The sequence below is a fragment of the Jaculus jaculus genome, chromosome 10 (assembly GCF_020740685.1).
Source record: "Jaculus jaculus isolate mJacJac1 chromosome 10, mJacJac1.mat.Y.cur, whole genome shotgun sequence".
Lineage (NCBI taxonomy): Eukaryota > Metazoa > Chordata > Mammalia > Rodentia > Dipodidae > Jaculus > Jaculus jaculus.
The window spans coordinates 96,138,118-96,157,125 of record NC_059111.1 but is presented as its reverse complement, the minus strand read 5'-3'; the positions used below and the strand labels follow the sequence as shown (position 1 = coordinate 96,157,125).

General features: G+C 43.7%; 1 protein-coding gene across 7 annotated transcripts in view; it reads right to left on the bottom strand.

The window, feature by feature from the left end:
• Cald1 (caldesmon 1) overlaps nucleotides 1-19,008 on the bottom strand; it is a 212,055-nt gene that overhangs the window by 82,633 nt on the left and 110,414 nt on the right. Inside the window, exon 1 of one of the 7 annotated variants that reach the window (XM_045160134.1) lies at nucleotides 8,450-8,703. The exons of the other annotated variants lie outside the window; for them this stretch is intronic. Within the exon in view, the coding sequence (XP_045016069.1) occupies nucleotides 8,450-8,502 (53 nt within the window). The 5' untranslated portion in view covers nucleotides 8,503-8,703. Of the gene's footprint in view, nucleotides 1-8,449; nucleotides 8,704-19,008 lie in introns of those variants that run through there. 7 annotated transcript variants of the gene reach the window in all.

Here is a 19,008-nt window from a genome sequence, read left to right as displayed (position 1 = left end):
TTGTTTGCAAACATCCCAATGTGAGAAGCAACACCCCAGGGTTGTCCCCTGACCCCCACTCATGTGCCCTGACATGTGTGTACCTACACATGCATACACACCGGGTATGCGTGTGAGCTCACACATACACACACGTGCAACACAGAGGCTACCGTGGTCATAAAAATCAGTTTCAAAACAATGCTTAAATGTTAGATATTTTATTATTTTTCTCTAGAAACTACATAGGGCAGCGAGGAGCTGTGGCCATTGGTGTGGTATTTTATGAACAGTGCTTTGCTTGACAAAGAACAAAAGTGGAAACTCATTCTTCTCTTAAGAGAGAATATGATTCTTACTTTATTGTTTCCTTTATGCTATATCTGAAATGACAGGTAGAGTCATTTGGAGAACCGAGCCTTGAACCGGGGTCCTTAGGCTTCACAGGCAAGCGTTTAACCGCTAAGCCATCTCTCCAGCCCTATCTCGGGCATTTTATCACAGTAACAGAAAGCTGACTAAGACAACTGGAAAGCAGTCATGACAAGGTAGAACAAGGACCCAGAGTGATTATAGTAGGCAGAGGTAGCTCATAAGGGGCAGATGTCTAGGGTGGGGTAGGGTCTAAACAGGAACTCAGCACAACTTGAAAGAAACATTCTTTTAAAAAATATATGTCGTTTATTTATTAGAACAAGAGAGAGAGAGAGAGAGAGAGAGAGAGAATGGGCACACCATGGCCTCTAGTCATTGCAAACAAACTTGAGATATATGTGCCACCTTGTGCATGTGGCTTACATGGGCCCTGGGGAAATGAGCCTGGGTCCTTTAGCTTTGCCAGCAGGCACCTGAACCACTAAGCCCTCTCTCCAGTACAAAAGAAGCATTCTTTCTAATGAACATCTGTGTGAGATAAGGTTCAGGAGAGTTATGAAGGAAAGGTGGGAGATCACTTAGTAACAAGCCATAGTTTCTCTAGAAGTTTGTGCTTTTAAAACTTTCTTTTATAAAAAATATATTTTGTTTATTAATTTGAGAGAGAGAAGGAGGGAGAGAGAGAGAGAGAGAGAGAGAGAGAGAGAGAGGAAGAGAGAGGGAGGGAGAGAAAATGGGCATGTCAGGGCCTCCAGTCACTGCAAAGGAACTACAGATGCATGTGCCCCCTTGTCTGGCTTACCTGGGTCCTAGAGAGTGGAAAAGGAATCCTTTGGCTGTGCAGGCAAATGCCTTAACAGCTCAGCCATCTCTCCAGTCCATTAAAACTTACTTAATAAAAGTCTCTTACCAGTTAAGTTTTGTTTACCATTGGTTGTTTTAATAAAAAAGTAGCCTTCAAAACAGTGGAGATAAATGTTTACAAACCTAGCAGGGAAGGACAGATAATATCAGGCAAGGTACTCCCCCTCAGACTGGCTCAGGACTTAACAACCCATCGACCACCTAGTTACTTCCTTGATTTTAAAACCAGAAAAGCATTTAAGGTCACAGGGGTGAGGGTGACCTGGCTGGATTTCCTAACTATAAACCCAGTTACGACATCACAAACCAATGTCACTCCGTGATTTTCAAGTTTAACGAAGTTACATCACCTTGCAGCCTGTTTCAGGATCCTTGCCCAGCTCTATTGGGAACATATGGTCTCCCTAAGTTGTTCTTCTGATGTTAAAATTTAATTGGGAGAAATCAAGTTATTTAACAATAACCTCGTTTGGTTTGGTACTTAATATTTTTTCTGTACACCTCGCTGCATGTCATACCTTGGATGTCCTTGTTCACCCTCGAGATGTGTGGGGCAGGTATCCGCATCTTAGATTTATGGCTGTGTTGCTGCGAGTCAAAGTGACTTTCTCATGATCACAGTGCTGATTCGAGGAGTCAGAGCAGATTCGAGGTCCTCGACTCCCATTCAGAAACCTTTTCCTTCAGTCTCCAGGATGACCCCTGGATGCAATGGCCTGGGTGACCGCTGGCTAGCAGACCTTCCTAAGCTGCTCTCAATGCAGTGACTAGAACCACTAATGTCATGTGATATGCTCAGTAGTTCACACCTCAGTATGTAACCTGCTTTCAGCTTATGAAATCTCTCTAGTGGGTCAGGACTCACATTTTAATATGAAATAGTAAATCATATGTACTAAAGGAATCATACCTAGTAAATAAAGATGGACACCATCTTGAGAAGCTTGTGTTTCATATATACCTATGTACACTACATAGATAAATAGGTGAAAGATAGATACATAGATAGATAAATTGGGTCCTAAAGAACAATATGTTTCCATCAGATCATGAGAAAAAAAACAATTGAGGCCAGTGATGGAGATGATGGTGACCATGGGGCTGCATCGTTCTGACTGAAGCCATAGCTCTGAGTGTGTGTGTGTGTGTGTGTGTGTGTGTGTGTGTGTGTGTGTATACTACTGGATGGAAAGAGTAGGAATAAGTACAGGACTCAGGGAGGTTACAAGATAAGCTCAGCTTGGGGCCAGAGCCTGTGCATTATTTTTGTCTGTGTTCTTAGCTCTCACCAGGGCTAACGGGTACAGAAAGCCTCCCCGAAGAATTGTTGAATGAATAGATGGAAACGACGGAGGTTTAACGGATTTTTTAAAAATAGAGTCCTCTTAAAAATCCAGTTAGGTTTGGAAATGAATCCAGGCAGCATTACATGAGTAAAGAAGCTTTTCCAAAACTTTCATCTGTAAATTGTGTTTTTGGAGCACCATATGCCATTACGCATGGTAGTCGGATGTCAGGCCAGCTAGTCCGCAGCCACCTTTTGTAAACCCAAGATACATCGGGAGCCAGTGCGAGGAACCCCAGCAGTGGGAGGCACATCCATGCCACGTGGTTTGGGATGCCAGCACAAGTGAGCATTCAGAGAGCAGCAAAGCTCCTTTCCTGTCCCCTCTTCTTGACACAGCTACACCTAACCCTGAGAAGTCATTTTTTTAAAATATTTTTTGTTCATTTTTTATTCATTTGAGAGCTACAGACACAGAGAGAAAGACACATAGAGGGAGAGAGAGAGAATGGGTGCGCCAGGGCTTCCAGCCACTGCAAACGAACTCCAGATGTGTGCGCCCCCCTGTGCATCTGGCTAACATGGGACCTGGGGAACCGAGCCTCGAACCGGGGTCCTTAGGCTTCACAGGCAAGCGCTTAACCGCTAAGCCATCTCTCCAGCCCGAGAAGTCATTTTTTGATGGGCATGGAGGGATAATAATATACAGAAAAGGTCTATTTCAAGGATTGACTGGCCAAAGGCACAGAGAATAAAAGGACAACGAGCCAGACAGTGTCCACCGTGGCCACCAAGTTCCTAGTGGGTACAGCTGGCCATTCATAGGGGAGACACGCAGACAATCAAGAGCACCTGCATAAAGGTTTAGAGGAACCCCTCCAACCCCCCCCCCATAATCACCATACTTGAAAAATACTCCTGACAGACTGCGGAATATCTGCAAGGCACACTTACTTATTCTTTTTTTTTTTTAATTTTTATTTATTTATTTGAGAGCGACAGACACAGAGAGAAAGACAGATATATATATATAGAGAGAGAATGGGCGCGCCAGGGCTTCCAGCCACTGCAAACGAACTCCAGACGCGTGCGCCCCCTTGTGCATCTGGCTAACGTGGGACCTGGGGAACCGAGCCTCGAACCAGGGTCCTTAGGCTTCACAGGCAAGCGCTTAAGCGCCAAGCCATCTCTCCAGCCCTTACTTATTCTTTTTAATGCCATGCTATCCTGTTGCTTATCCATAAGTATTAGTAACGTTCCCCCTTCACCAGAAAAGATGTCCAGAAAACACAACCATCGAAAACCTATCTTTGATCCCTAAAGTGATCGCTTTGGAATACAAACCAATAGTCACAATATTTGCAAGTCTTTTTTTTTTTTTTTTTCCCCAAGGGAAAATCTCTCAAACCAGACTTCTCATTTTCATTTGGGACAAAATTCTAACTGATGAGTTTCTTGGTGTCCTTGGCTACTACAGAATGGGGTTTGACACACGAAGGGGGCGTGTTGCCAGCTACTAGAAGAGATTTATGCACCAGGCAGTCAGCATAATAGTCGGATCCCTTTTAATATCGGTATTTTATCCTTTGCAATGTTACTGGTTTACAGCATATCTCAAAAACTATGCTTATGAGTTGAAGGGACAGCTTACTGGTTAAGGTGTTTGCTTGCAAAGCCAATGGACCCAGGTTTGATTATCCAGGTTCCACGTAAACCAGATGCCCAAGGTGGCACATGCGTTCGTTTGCAGTGGCTGAAGGCCCTGGTGCACCCATTCTCTCTCTCTCCCTCTTTACCTCTCTCTCAAACAAATAAATAAAAATAGAAAACTATGCTTACAATAGCAACTCCCAGAAATTAGAAATTATTTCAAATATGTTGTCATATTGATTTTAAGTAAGGGAAAGAGAAACTTTCTTTTATTATTAAAACATTCATCTTGTTGGGAAATTGGAATGTTACATTCCTTGGTCATACTGAATAAAACACCATATCCCAATACATTTTTAAAAGCTGAACATTTCCAGGGTTGGAGAGATGGTCTAGTGGTTAAAGCGCTTGCCTGCAAAGCCAAAGGACTTTGGTTTGATTCCTCAGGACCCACATAAACCAGATGCACAAGGTGGCTCATGCATCTGGAGTTTGTTTGCAGTGGCTGGAAACCCTGGCATGCCCATTCTCTCTCCCTCTCTCTCTCTTTTGCTTTCTCAAATAAATAAATAAAATTTTTTTTTAAAAAAAGCTGAACACTTTTTGATGCATTACTTCAGTCATTTCTGAAGATGCTTGTAAAATTATGCCAATCACTTATTTATACAGTAGTATATTCAAATATGTTCCCCCAAACAACAGTGCAATGAAATAACTTCCTCTATTTCCTTGATTTTAACATTTAATATCAGTTCTGCCACACGTGTCACAAAATGTGACCCAAGAACAAGATGTCCAAGACCATCATAAGAGGAGAAAAAGATCATGACATCAAAATAAAAGAGAGACTGATTGAGATGGGGAGGGGATATGATGGAGAATGGAATTTCAAAGGGGAAAGTGGGGGGAGAGAGGGAGGGTATTACCATGGGATTTTTTTTATAATCATGGAAAATGTTAAAAATTGAGAAAATAAAGAACAAGATGTCCACCGTTCCATCTGAAGAACTAGATGCTTTCATCCCGAAGATCAATAAGAAATATGCATCTCTGTTTTCTTTTAAATTATATTTGTCTATGGCATGCATGTGGAGGTCAGAGAAAAACCTTGGAGTGTTTAGGAATATCCTTTCCCTTGTTTTGAAGACAGGATCTCTCATTTTTTATATTTTATTTTTATTTATTTATTTGAAAAAGAAGAGAGAAAACGCACCCACTGGGGCCTCCAGCTGTTGCAAATGAACCCCAGACATATGCGCCACCTTGTGCATCTGGCTTGCATGGGTACTGGGGAATCGAACCTGGGTCCTTAGGCTTCACAGACAAGCACCTTAACTGCTAAGCCATTCTCCAGGCCGGGATGTCTCATTTTTGTCCCTGGGAAGGTCAGCCTAGCTGGTCCTGGAGCTTCAGGATTCTTCAGGCCTCACCTCCCATTGCTACGGGAACATAGGAAGACAGGCCAGTGTGCCATTTTGTTTCCAGCTTTATGTGGGTGCTGGGAATTGAACTCAAGTCAGTAGGCAGCAAGTATCTTTAATTGCTGAGTCATCTTCCCAGCCCCAAGAAATACAAGACTTACTAGGCTGTATTTGCAAGCAACCCAAACTCTTTTTAAAAAGATTTTTATTTTTATTTATTTATTACAGTCGGGGGGGGGGGAGGGAGAGAGAGAGAGAATAAGAATGGGTGCACCAGGGCCTCTAGCCACTGCAAATGAACTCCAGATGCATGTGCCACTATGTGCATCTGGCTTATGTGGGACCTGGAGAATCAAACCTGGGTCCTTAGGCTTCACAGGCATGTGCCTTAGCTGCTAAGCCATCTCTCTAGCCCCAACCCAAATTCTTTATACAAGTAAGGTTCATAAACCATGGAAATAGGAGAAAAAGCAACAGTGAAAACACTGAGCTGCAAGGGACAGACTCTCCTGGTGACCCGGCAAGATGAGCTAAACACACCTTGAAGTCTGAAGAGCGGAACAGCCATTCACACCTGCCCTGGAAAACAGCACGGTCTTTGTGTATGTCTTGGCGTTTTAGAATTTTAATTATGTGCCTCATAAAAAAAAAAAAAAAAAAAAAACACTGCCAATCTTGCTCTGTAGGTGACAAAACCAAGATAGAGTATCTGATGGAAAGGCATAGATAGAAATTTTAAGTTCATCTGGCCAGACGCCTGCCACCTGCTTTAGCATTTAGCCTAACGCATCTCGTAAAGCCAAAGGTGAGGATTTATGTTCAAATGTCTGAAACGAAAAGTATAAACATAGGTGAAATGAGTTTGATTGATATGGTCAATAACAGGAAACTTAAAGAATACATACACACCAGAATACATGAACACCAGCACCATTTCGGTGACTGAAATTTCAAAGATTCAAAACAGTTCCAGCCCTCAAATGAATTATTCTAGGGGGAAGAAAGACATGTCCTCTGCTACTTTAATACCAGGCTACTAATAGAAGATGTGCCCAGAGAAGAGAGGCACTGAGGGAGGCTTAGGGAAGAAGATAGCAGATGGAGAGACAGGGTATCTTCTCCGTGATGGATCAAGGAGCAGAAAGTGATCTCACTGGGCTGGAGAGGGAAAAGGGGAGCTCGCAATGGGAAGGAAAACCATGGACAGGCTGTAGGGAACTTTGAACACATGGAGCAAAGTGGCCTTTTCTCCTCAGAGGTAATGATGGGGTGGGGCAGGGATTGGATTAGGAAGTGGATAAGGCCATATGGGAGGAAATTATAATCATGGAGGTGGAAGGCAGTACTTGCTGAAGTTCAGGAAGTGTTAAAAGTGGGCAGAAGCAGAGAAACACGGACAGAGTAAACTGCTAGAACCACAGGCATGTTGGCGTGGCAGGAGAGCCAGGAGCAGGTGTTGAATGCAAGAGGAGCCGTGAGGGAGAGGGTGAGAGGAACAAGCTTGGTCTTGGTGCTGACTGGCTGTGGGTCCGGGACCCGGCCTTTAGCACCCATGTGCCTCAGTTTCCTCCTCTGACATGAAAGTCATAAGATCAGTGGCTTCTGAACTTTTCCATGGATATCGAAGATTTCAAAGAAGTTTCAGGAGAGTTGAGGTGGGGATTGGTAATGCAGGCAGGGGTGAAGACCCGGGTGGAGATGAGCAATGGGCCGTGATTGGACAGTAATGGGGATTCAAAGCTAAAACTAGTTAGTTCACACATCCCATGACCTAATAGGATTCCCTGAACGATTAGGATTCTAAAAGAAATTTGACAAGCGCTGCGCTGTATAGGTTATAACCTCCCAAGTCCCCTTGATTTCTCCCATTTATGTGATCACACTTAAAAAAAAAAAACAAAAAAACTGGTTAACCAAGAAATCTGAAAATAGTATGGATGTGGGTCTCATTTTTAGGACCCTGCTGGGTTCTTCTGTTTATTAGATTAACTGCTACCCAAAGGCTAGAAGAACTGGAAGAGCAATTGTGACTCTGAATGGGCGCCAGCGCCCTCAGATATGGGAAAGAAAGGCCATTTGGTTCTCTCACTCTTGCTCACAAGTTTTTCCCAAGACCCAATAAGGTTTTCAGACCTCCTAAACGCCTGTGTGAAAACGGCCTTCGCCTCCGGGGAATACAGAGACACGGATTCCCTACTGACTGTTGTCCGACTTTGGGTCACTTGAGTTACTCTTTTTGTGTGGGGGGGGGGCTCCATTTCCCTGTCTGTCTCACACCAGAGGATTCTAGAGGCCCCATCTCACTTTCACATTCCAGGATTTCATGATCCTAAAACCTTACAGCCCATTATCTGAACAATCCCTGATCAATAGCATATGCTCTGGGTCTTGCCCTGGCCCAGTCAGATGGTCAGTGTGCTGAGAGCTTCAGGCTGTTTACTTTGGGGATTGGGCAACGTGTGGCTTTAGTGAAATCTCTGAGCTCTGCAAATGGATGGCTTGGAGGCAGAGGGCTCAGGTCTAAATTAACAGCAGATCTTTAGCAACACAATGCCCTGTGGATGGTATTTGGGACAGAGAAACCGGGTTGTTATAGGTATACCTCTCCTCCTAAGGCACCCCAGGAATGCAAAATCAGTGAGTCAGAACCATTCTGCAGTTGAGAACAGAAAGTTGTAGGCAGATTTGAAACTTTACTTACTCCCTGCCTTCCTCTCTCTCTCTGCATTCTCTTCTCCCCACTCCCACAATTATTTTAAAAGCAGTTCTTTTGTTAGAAGAAAAAAAAAAGGAAGGAAGGAAAGAAAGAAAGAAAGAAAGAAAGAAAGAAAGAAAGAAAGAAAGAAAGAAAAGGGAAACCGAAATGCAGACTCACTGTGAGAGCTCAGCCAGGCAGCGTCTTCCGTAGGACCCAGATCCGCTGAGCATGTCCGCAGCTAGGCTGGGTCGGGGCAGCTAAGGTGGGGGACCTGGCCAGGAGGTCAGTGTGTGGACCAGGCCAAGAGAAGGGCCATGTTATCTGTGGTTGAAGTGCGGTGGGCAGGATGCTCGTGTCTTCCCTTTGTGTTAACACTTTGGTCTGTCCCTGTGACGAAAGTCTGGGCTTGTCCTCAGCCAAATCTACTCCTCCCCACCCTTCCCCTCCACACGGGATCATCACAGAGCTGATTGTTATTTTTTACTGTAATCTCTCTAATAGAAGCCCATATCAAATTTAGCTCTTCAGGACCCGGAGCGGCTCGGAGATTTCCAGCTTCTCAATTGCTGGATTGTTAGGGGCCAGGATGTTCAGCGGCCTTCTTCAATGAAGGCTTTACGTGTCTAACTGTATGGAACACATTAGGTATTCCAAGGTAGGGAACTAGTCAAAGGAAAATACCTGGATGTGGTACCCAGCCTTTGGGAAACGGTGAATCCTGGATATTATTAACATGCATCCACAACCCAGTCATGATGAGATCATAGAAATCAGCCCACCAAAAAGTTCATCCGGGTGCCATTCTCAGGCCCTCCTTGTGAGCTCTGGTCTCAATTAGCAGTGGTGTAGGTAGCTTCCAGGGCAAACAGTTCCCACCGAGAAATCAAATCTGAGAAACTTCTCTTACCCTCTTTTATCCAGGGAAAGATGCATGACAGAGCAATACAAGCCTCACACAAAGGACAGCCACGATCCTGCCCAGTGAAGGGCATTTGGTGTTCCCACACCCTGCTGAGAGGGGAAGGCAGTAGTTCTCCTGGGAGCAGGCCAGAACAGCAGGCCCATCTGCGCCCGTTGTACTCAGGGGGTGATCTCATCACCAGGCTTGGCAAGGGAGGCTGCTCGACAAGACACTGGAAAGCGACCAGACTCCAGCCCCCGAGGAGGAGGTGATGTTGACTGTATCTGGAGGTGATGCCTCCTTTTGGCTTGAGCTGCCACCGCATGCCCTCATGTCTAACTATGAAGACCTTTGTGGTGCAGGACCAAGTTATGGCAGGAACTGGCTTTCTGTTAAGTAAGTCGAGCACCTCAGATCTTTGTGGCATAGGGTTAGGTGAGTCATTGAGTAGGTAGCAGAAGCAATTGTCCTCACATACTGATGGGCAGTGTCGTGTCCCACACACGGACAAGTACCCAGAACTCTTCCGCAACTCACCCAGCGTCATAGAGCTGAGTACTCACTTCATTCTGTCAAGCTAAATGTTCTCTTCAGCCCCCCAAGTAGCTAGAAATGTCTGTTGTTTTCCGGTCCAAACCCTGGGTAGTCATCAAAGATGGTCTAGGCAAAAGTATTTCAATGGACTCCAAAGCTAACTGTTTCCACACAGTATGACCTATCTATACATTTAAGTCCAACCAATATTGACTAAAGGGCAGGAGATACTCACATATCCACGAGATATGTCTGCTTTCACACAAAAGGACTGAGATGCATACTGGTTTGTCCATTTGGAGGCCCTCTCCTGCTCCTCTGTCCACTGACATCTCCCCACTGAATTCTCCCCCCTTTTGTGACTGTTTGTTACAGCAGTGACAGAAAACTAACATGTTCACTTATGAGACTTCAGGAATAAAGTTTACCTCCTGACCCTCTCCCCGCTCACTTCAATTCTGAGGTGGCAAGTACAATGCTGCGTGTGTGTGTGTGTGTGTGTGTGTGTGTGTGTGTGTGTTTATGGGCACGCGTGTGTGGAGGTATATGTGCACGTGTGCTTGTACACATGGAAGCCAGTGGTTGATGTCGGGTGCCTTCCTCAGTTGTTCTCCCCTTTACTTTTTTATTTATTTTTTTTTGAGACAAGATCTCACACTAACCCCTGGAGCTCATGAATTAGGCCTGACTAGCTAGCCAGCAAGCTCCAGGGACCCTTCTGTCTCTGCTCCCCCAACCCTGGGATTATAGGTATACGCCACCAAACTCAACTTTTTATGTAGGTGCTGGAGACTTGAACGCAGGTCCTTATTCATGCATGGTAATTGTTTTACCCATCGAATCATCTTCCCAACCCCAGAAAGTATAGTTTTGACATATTCAGAATAGGCTTACGAAGTGATATAGCCTAGGCAAAAAATTATGGTTCTTGCAAGTTAACTTCCTTTTCTCTTTTCTCTCCTCTCTTCTCTTCTCTTTTCTTCTCTTCTCTTCTCTTCTCTTCTCTTCTCTTCTCTTCTCTTCTCTTCTCTTCTCTTCTCTTCTCTTCTCTTCTCTTCTCTTCTTTCCCCCTCTCTCTCTCCCCGCCCCATCACACATACACACACACATGGGAACCTTACTGTCCACAGAGATGAGCAATTAAAGTAGTAATCTGCACATGAGCAGAAGGTCTGTTCATGAGCAACTGTATATCAAACTAGTTCCACAGAGATAGAGGAAGAGAAATGACTTGCATACTCTCAATGGGGCTCCCAGTTCTTTTTCTTTTTCTTTTTCTTTTTTTTCCAAGGTAGGGTCTCACTTTAGATCAGGCTGACTTGGAATTCACTATGTAGTCTCAGGGTGGCGTCAAATTCATGATGATCCTCCTACCTCTGCCTCCTGAGTACTGGGATTAAAGGCTTGCGCCACCACGCCTGGCTAATATTTCTTCTTTTTTATTTTTTAAAAATATTTTATTTTTATTTATTTATTTTAGAGAGGGAAAGCAGGAGAGAGAGAGAGAGAGCGGGCATGCCAGGGCTTCCAGCCACTGCAAACGAACTCTAGATGCATGAGCCACCTTGTGGATATGGCTTGCGTGGGTCCTGGGGAATCCAACCGAGGTCCTTTGGCTTTGCAGGCAAGCGTCTTAACCACTAAGCCACCTCTCCAGCCCTCCTGGCTATTAATATAATGCGTCGAGGGAGTATCCGACTGTCACTGGTGTGTGACAGTGCAAACCACCGGTGTCCTATCTGGTGCTACCTCATGGGAACCGACATGGAAAGAGTGAAGAGGAAGTTGTGACCCTGGGTTAAACACCAGTAAGGAACAGGCATGGCCCGGAAGCTGAAGACAGGCAGATGCGAGACAGGGAGAGGCAGAGAGATAACAAGAGGGCCAGGAGCTGCGAGAAGCACTGGGATGGGCAAGAGCCTCCAAGTGGCCTTTGGAGAGCCAGTGGCTGGGTAGGAGAAGCACCTCAGTGGCTGCTTGTGAAGAGAGTTCTGGGCAGGCATATGCGCTTTCATAGTTGGCAGGAAACGAGGGGACTCCGAGCCCGGTCTCCAGACCTGGCATGGCTGAGAACTGAACTAATGACCGTTCTCCAGCACCGTAAGCTCAGCCAGTCATCTTTTAGCAAGACAGTAGGTGTCACACATACAATGATGACACTTCAGGACTCTAACCAGGGGAAATTAAAGTCTGGGCCATTTTTGGATGACTCGTTTAGCCTCTTTCATATCTGCACACTGTATTGTTTAAGTTTTCATCAAAGAGGCTCTGGGCTGGGAAGGTTTGATAGAGGTCAGTGTGATAGAAAGGAATGGCTCCCACAACAGGGTGGTCCTTTATTAATAAAATATGATTTTAAAATAACTTCACTTCATGGAGGTAAGATCCCAGACCATATGATCTGTTCCAGACCTTAGGAGTCTACAATAGCTGTTTAAGAACAGCATCTACTTGTCTACTTTGAAGCAAGTCCCTAGGGCAGAAAGAGGTATTTGGGAAGCACTGTGTGCATTGCCTTAATATTCTTAAGACCTACACATGATATACACAGCACTCAAATGCACTCCTGTGCATATAAAGGTGTACACACACATGTATACACGTATATACATGGTATATACAAACATGCATACACATGTGTACACACACATGACCATTTCTTTTCTATTATAATCTTCTCATTCGAGAGGCAACAGTTTAACAGTTTAAGAAATATATATATATTTTTCTTGGTACTGGGGATTGAACTAGGTCCTTCAAAACACTCTATAACTGAGCTATATTAACAGCCCTTTTTTAAACTTTTTTTTTTTTTTTTGGTTTTTTGAAGTAAGGTGTCACTCTAGCTCAGGCTGACCTGGAATTCACTATGGAGTCTCAGGGTGGCCTTGAACTAATGGTGATCCTCCTACCTCTGACTCCTGAGTGCTAGGATTAAAGGTGTGCACCATCACACCCAGCTTCTCTTTTTATTTTTTTAATAAAATATTTTTTTGAGGTAGGGTTTCACTGTAGCTCAGGCTGACCTGGGATTTACTATGTAGTCTCAGGGTGGCCTTGAACTCATAGCAATCCTCCTGCCTTTGCCTTCCAAGTGCTGGGATTAAAGCCGTGCCCCACCATACCTGGCTTTTTAAAATAAAATATTTTTATTTTTATTTATTTATTTGAGAGAGAGAAGGCAGAGAGAGAGAGAGAAAGAGAAAGAGAGAGAGACAGAGAGAGAGAGAGAGAGGGAGAGGGAGAGAAGGGGCCTGCCAGGGCCTTTAGCCACTGCAAACAAACTCCAGATGCATGCACCACCTTGTGCATCTGGCTTACTTGGGTCCTGGGGAATCGAACCTGGGTCCTTTGGCTTTAGAGGCAAGTGCCTTAACCACTAAACCATCTCTCCAGCCCAACTTAAAAAATGTATTGTTTTGTTTGTTTTCCAAGCAGGGTCTCATTCTAGCCCCAGCTGACCTGGAACTCACTTTGTAACCCCAGGTTGGCCTAGAACGCTCAGCAATCCTTCTACTTGGATTCAGCCTCTTGGGATTAAAGGCATGTACCACCCTACCCAGCTTTTTTTTTTTTTTTTTTTTTTTTTTAATTTTGAGAGAAGTTTGCACTAAGTTGCTGGAGCTGACTTTGAATTCATTCAGTGGACTTGGCTGGTCTTGAATTTTCAATTTGCCTCAACCTCCAGAGTGGAACTATAGATCCAGAGTGGAACTATAGACCTGTATCACCAACAAGGGATTTTATTTTATTTTATTTTAACATTTATTTATTTGTTTAGGGGAGAGAGAGAGAGAGAGAGAGAGAGAGAGAGGGAATGGGAATGCTAGGGTCACTAGCTACTACAAACAAACTCCAGATGTAGGCACCACCTTATGCATCTGGCTTTATGTGGGCACTGGGGAATCGAACCTGGGTCCTTTGGCTTTGCTAGCAGGAACTTAACCACTAAGCCATCTCTCCAGCCCCAACAAGGGATTTTAAAAAGGCTCTTGGAGTTGAATTTTTCTTAGAATGTAACTCGTAGGGGCTGGATGGATGGCTTAACAGTTAAGGCACTTGCCTGCAAAGCCAAAGGACCCAGGTTTGATTCCCTAGAACTCACGTAAGCCAGATGTACAAGGTGGTGCTTGAGTCTGGAATTCGTTTGCAGCGGCTGGAGGTCTCGGTGAGCCCAGGTTGCTATATTCCTTTATTGCCCCCATAATGGAGGCCATATAGGTTCATCCAAAACTGCGCCCCCTATCGCTGTCTAAGAATTACTGCAAGTAAGCGCGTGGGTGCACTGAGCGCAGTGTGAGAGCTAGAATTAAGATTGGAGGCCCGCAGGGAGGTCTTACAGGATTCCAAGCATTTCAACACATCCCAGAAGATGAACAATCCTCCAGAGCCACAGAGCTAAAGCTGTGCTTCCGAAGGTGACAGCCTTCTAGGCCCCAGGTTTAATGGTCCTCAGCTTAATTTGTTCTGTTATCAGTTAGACTTCCTGTTGCGGAACTAGAAATCCACGTATCTTTACTGTGGCCACAGGTGCTAAGTCTTCCTTTGGCTTTGACACCAATGCTCATTTCCTATCTTTTGTCCCTTTCCTTTTTTTTTTTTTTTTGGAGAGACAGACAAGGAGATAGAGAGAGAATTGGAGTGCCAGGGCCTCAGCCTCTGCACTTTGAACTCCAGACGCTTGTGCCACCTAGTGGGCATGTGTGACCTTGTATGTCTGGCTTATGTGGGATCTGGAGACTCCAACATGGGTCCTTAGGCTTCACAGGGAAGTGCCTTAACAGCTAAGCCATCTCTCCAGCCCTCCTATCTGTTTGTTGCTGTTGTTTATTTTTATTTATTTGAGAGCGACAGACAAAGAGAGAAAGAGGCAGATAGATAAGAGAATGGACGCACCAGGGCCTCCAGCCACTGCAAACAAACTCGAGATGCATGCGGCCCCTTGTGCATCTGAGTTACGTGGGTCCTGGGGAATCAAGCCTTGAACCTGGGTCCTTAGGCTTCACAGGCAAGCTTTTAACCACTAAGCCATCTCTCCAGCCCCCCTCCTATCTTTTTAATATCAGTCTGAACTATTCCAACTCTTCAGATGAAAAACCACAACTGGACACAAGAAAAGGCTGGACTCAGGCCCATTGTGTCTAGAGGAAGTCCCAGTACTGTCTACCACATATGGGCAAACACATCCTTACATCATTTTTTCAATGGTCATTCATTCAGCTTTGGGCTAAATTCAGGATTTTTTTTTCTCTCTTACTTGTTGCTTAGTCTATTTCCAACATTTATCTTTAGAACTATTTTTGGTTATTACTGTGATTTACCTTTAATAAGTGGCTTATGGTTTTCAGGGGTTCAGTTTTTCAGTTCTTTTTTTTGCCTTATATTTTTCTTATCTAAGACAAGAAAATGGTAACTCAAATAGGAAACTAATGAGCACACATTCAAGTTGGTCCCTTAGCTCCAGCCCCATTGCAACATGCCTGTGTCCAAGAAAAGGCATTTGGAAAGGGGTGAAGAGCTGTCTCCATAAGAAGTGTAGATGAGCTTCAGTGCCAGGGTGGTACCAGGCTTCTAACCCTACTTCTGTCTTTAGTTGGATAGTTTCAGAATTTTGGAGGTCCAAGAAGAATGCAGAGCCACCTTGGTAAGTGTAAACTTTGTGTCACAGGGCATGAGATAGTGTCTTTAACATAGAAATTCAGGATGCTCTCCAGGAAAGAAACAAACAGGGTCTTCTGTAAGTCACTTTCCAGCAGAGGGAACTTGTCACCCTAAGGGAAGAGATGGGAAGAGCAGGAAGTTTGGTCCCATTGTACTGTTTGCAGGCAATTGAGAAAGAATTGAATGAATGGTCACTACAAACCCTGGTGCTGGTCTCAGTGCAAATAATAATAACTACTTTATATGATTCTGGGAAAGGAGAGGTATATAGAACTTGTACGTATTGGCAACTGAGCCCAGGCCATAGTGGTGTAGTGTAGAACGCATATTTGTTCCCCATGGATGTGACTAAATTGCAAAGGGAATTAAGAAATTATCACAGGGACTGTAAGGTCCTATTCCAGTGCAGGGGAAAGGTCAAATCTTCAAAAGAAGCACATTCTTTCACAAGTCCCAGAATTCTCAGTGTGTATCACTTTTATTCAAAGTATCCACATATTTCTACAACCACAGCTATATCTGACGGTGTCCACTTCATACATCTGGATATTAAATTTACACATGACTTTATAGCTATAATCAAATCCAGATTTTTTCCCACTGATACTATATGACTCAGAAAATACTGATTTCTCTTTATTTCTTCTTTCCTTTCTTTTTTCTTTTCTTCCTTCCTTCCTTTCTCTCTCTCTCTCTCTTTTTGTATTGAAATCAGACCTGGATCAAAGTATATTTGTTCCTACTGCTAGAGAAATAGTCCACTGTATGTTTTGGCTGTTTTGGGTGCTGCATTTACCATTACCATTATATCCATGATAATTTACCATTGTAGGCATCATTATATATGTATTAAGTGCTTTCCTATGTTACAATAATACATGGATCAATACATGATTATGACATCTATAGAAATAAATATATGGATACATACACAGTCTTATTTCAAACAATATTTTATTTATTTATTTATTTGAGAGACAGAGAAAGACAGAGAATGAGGCAGTTAGAGAGAGAGGGAATGGGCATTCCAGGGCCTCCAGCCACTGCAAACGAATTCCAGATGCATATGCCACCTTGTGCGTCTTGCTTATGTCAGTCCTGGGGAATCAAACCTGGGTCCTTAGACTTTGCAGGCAAGCGCTTTAACCACTAAGCCATCTCTCCAATCCCAGTCTTATTATTTATTATCCTTTTCCATATAATTTGCTTATCAAATAAATTATAATCCTTTTGGTGGCAGGAATATGTTCTAATACCTCCTTTACACTTGTTAAAGCATAAAATAGAGTTATACATATAGCAGATGAATAATAAATATAGTCACTTGTTCTACGGGGTTAAAGAGGGACAAAAACAGTAGAGATGCTGTATCAAGAAGGCCAGTGGACTGTTCCTTCTCAAGGTTTCCACTGGCTGTTGTTTTCTAGGCATCCATCACATTGACACTAGAATATAGGAGTGCCAGAGCTGACAGGCCTCAAGGAGGCTGGCTGATGTCACAGGAGGGAATCTGACACATGCATCATTATGCTAATTTCTTAATTAAGGTGGAATGAATGACATTCATCACTCAGGTGCCTGGAGAGCTCACTCACCAGTCAGGTCATGGGAAGCAACAGAGAGACTTTCTGGTCCCCCCCTTGTTTTCATTTGCAAGGAGAGAGAGAGAGAGAGAGAGAGAGAGAGAGAGAGAGAGAGAGAGAGAGGGAGGGAGGGAGGGAGAGAGAGAATGAATTGGCATGCTGAGGCTTCTTGCTGCTACAAACTCTAGATGATGTTTGCACCACTTTGTTCGTCTGGCTTTATGTAGGTACTGGGGAATTGAACCCAGATTGTTAAATTCTGCAGGCAAGAGCTGCTGAGGCATCTCTCCAGCCTGAGACTCCTTCCTGAGTGTGGAGTCAGAACAAACATTCCAAGAAATAGTAGTTCACCTGAGCCAGATGGAGATGAGGAAATACTTCTTGCAATAAGTGATGACATCTCATGTCACCAATTGGGACAAACCCGGAGATTCAAAGCTTATCTCTTTCAGTTGACCCAGCACTCATCAGACATCTCCTATAGGCCCGTTCTTCTGTAGTTTAAGACTGGGTATGGTGGCACACACCTTTAATCCCAGCACTTAGAGGCTGAGGTAGAAGGATCACCCTGAGTCTGAGGCCAGTCTGGGGTTACAGAGTGATTTCCAGGTCAGCCTGGGCTAGAGTGAGCCCTTGCTTTGAAAAAAAAAAATTGAGCCATGTGCGGTGGTGCACGCCTTTAATCCCAGCACTGGAGGGGGGGTTGTGGAGGGGCAGAGGTAGGAGGATGGCCATGAGTTCAAGGCCACCCTAAGACTACATAGTGAATTCCAGGTCAGCCTGGGCTAGAGTGAGACCCTACCTCAAAACCCCCCGCCCCTCAAAAAAGGCCAAATTACAAATGGATTCTTCAGGCTGGAATATTAATGCAACTTGAACCTTTGGTATTGAATTCATCAGACATACTCTACTGTAGAATTCTTGGGTGGCTATATAGGGCAGCCATGGCAGGAGATTCAAAATCAACTGGAAGAACGATTTTGAGCAGCAGGATGCTATTATACTTTGAAGTTACTGAATAATAAAATCAAACTTTTATTAGGATTAAGGAGAGAAAAGCAAGTGAGTTCTCTCTCTGTCCTCCCCCCCCTTAATGCTTTGCTCATTAATTTATAGAATAGAACCAGACAGTTTTTTTTTTTTTTTTGGAGGTGGGGAAAAGCCAAAAGAAAAAAAAAGGAGCCATGTTCATTTTCTCATTTAAAATATAGAAGTCATCTGTAAAGCTTTTTAATTTTAAGACTTCAAGAGGACAACAAAGACAATAAAATAGATGATACTTTAAAAAAAAGTAGCAGACGGTCACTTCAAATATAAAAAAGCCAATGATGTGAAATATGAACATAGCTTTCTAAAATATGTTACAAAGCCGAGGGGTCTCAAGTAATCTGAGATCCTCCTAGGTATTTCAGAATTCAGAGTCTTTCTAGGATAACTTCAAATTATCTTTCCTTCTGACTCTTTCCCAGCATGTCTAAGAATTAAAAATTAAATGAGACTTTGACAGATGCATTTCTGAGGCTGCTCAGCTGTGCCTGGAGGGTCTGCAAACTCACTAACTTTATTTAATTACAAATTTTATGTTAACAAATTAACCAAAGGGTATATACTTTTGTAATGAAGAGATTCAATTTTTATGTTTTATTTTTATTTATGTATTTATTTGACAGAGGGGGAGGGGGAGGGGGAGAGAGAGACACACACAGAGAGAATGGGCACACCAGGGCCTCCAGCCACTGCAAACAAACTCCAGATGAGTGTGCCCTCTGTGCATGTGGCTGATGTGGGTCCTGGGGAATCGAGCCTGGGTCCTTTGGCTTTGCAGGCAAATGCCTTAATGGCTAAGCCATCCCTCCCGCCCCAAGAAATTCCATTTAAAATGCCCTTCTCTTTAGCTCAAGCAATGCATTTTGAGATCCATAAACTATTTGTAAGAACAACAAAGAAGCTTAATAAAAAATAAAAGGAAAAAATAAAATTGGCAGATCTTGTTCTTTCGCTGTTGTTCTGAAGTCTTGGTTCTAGTGTATTGTTTTTTTTCTTTTCTTTTTGTTTTA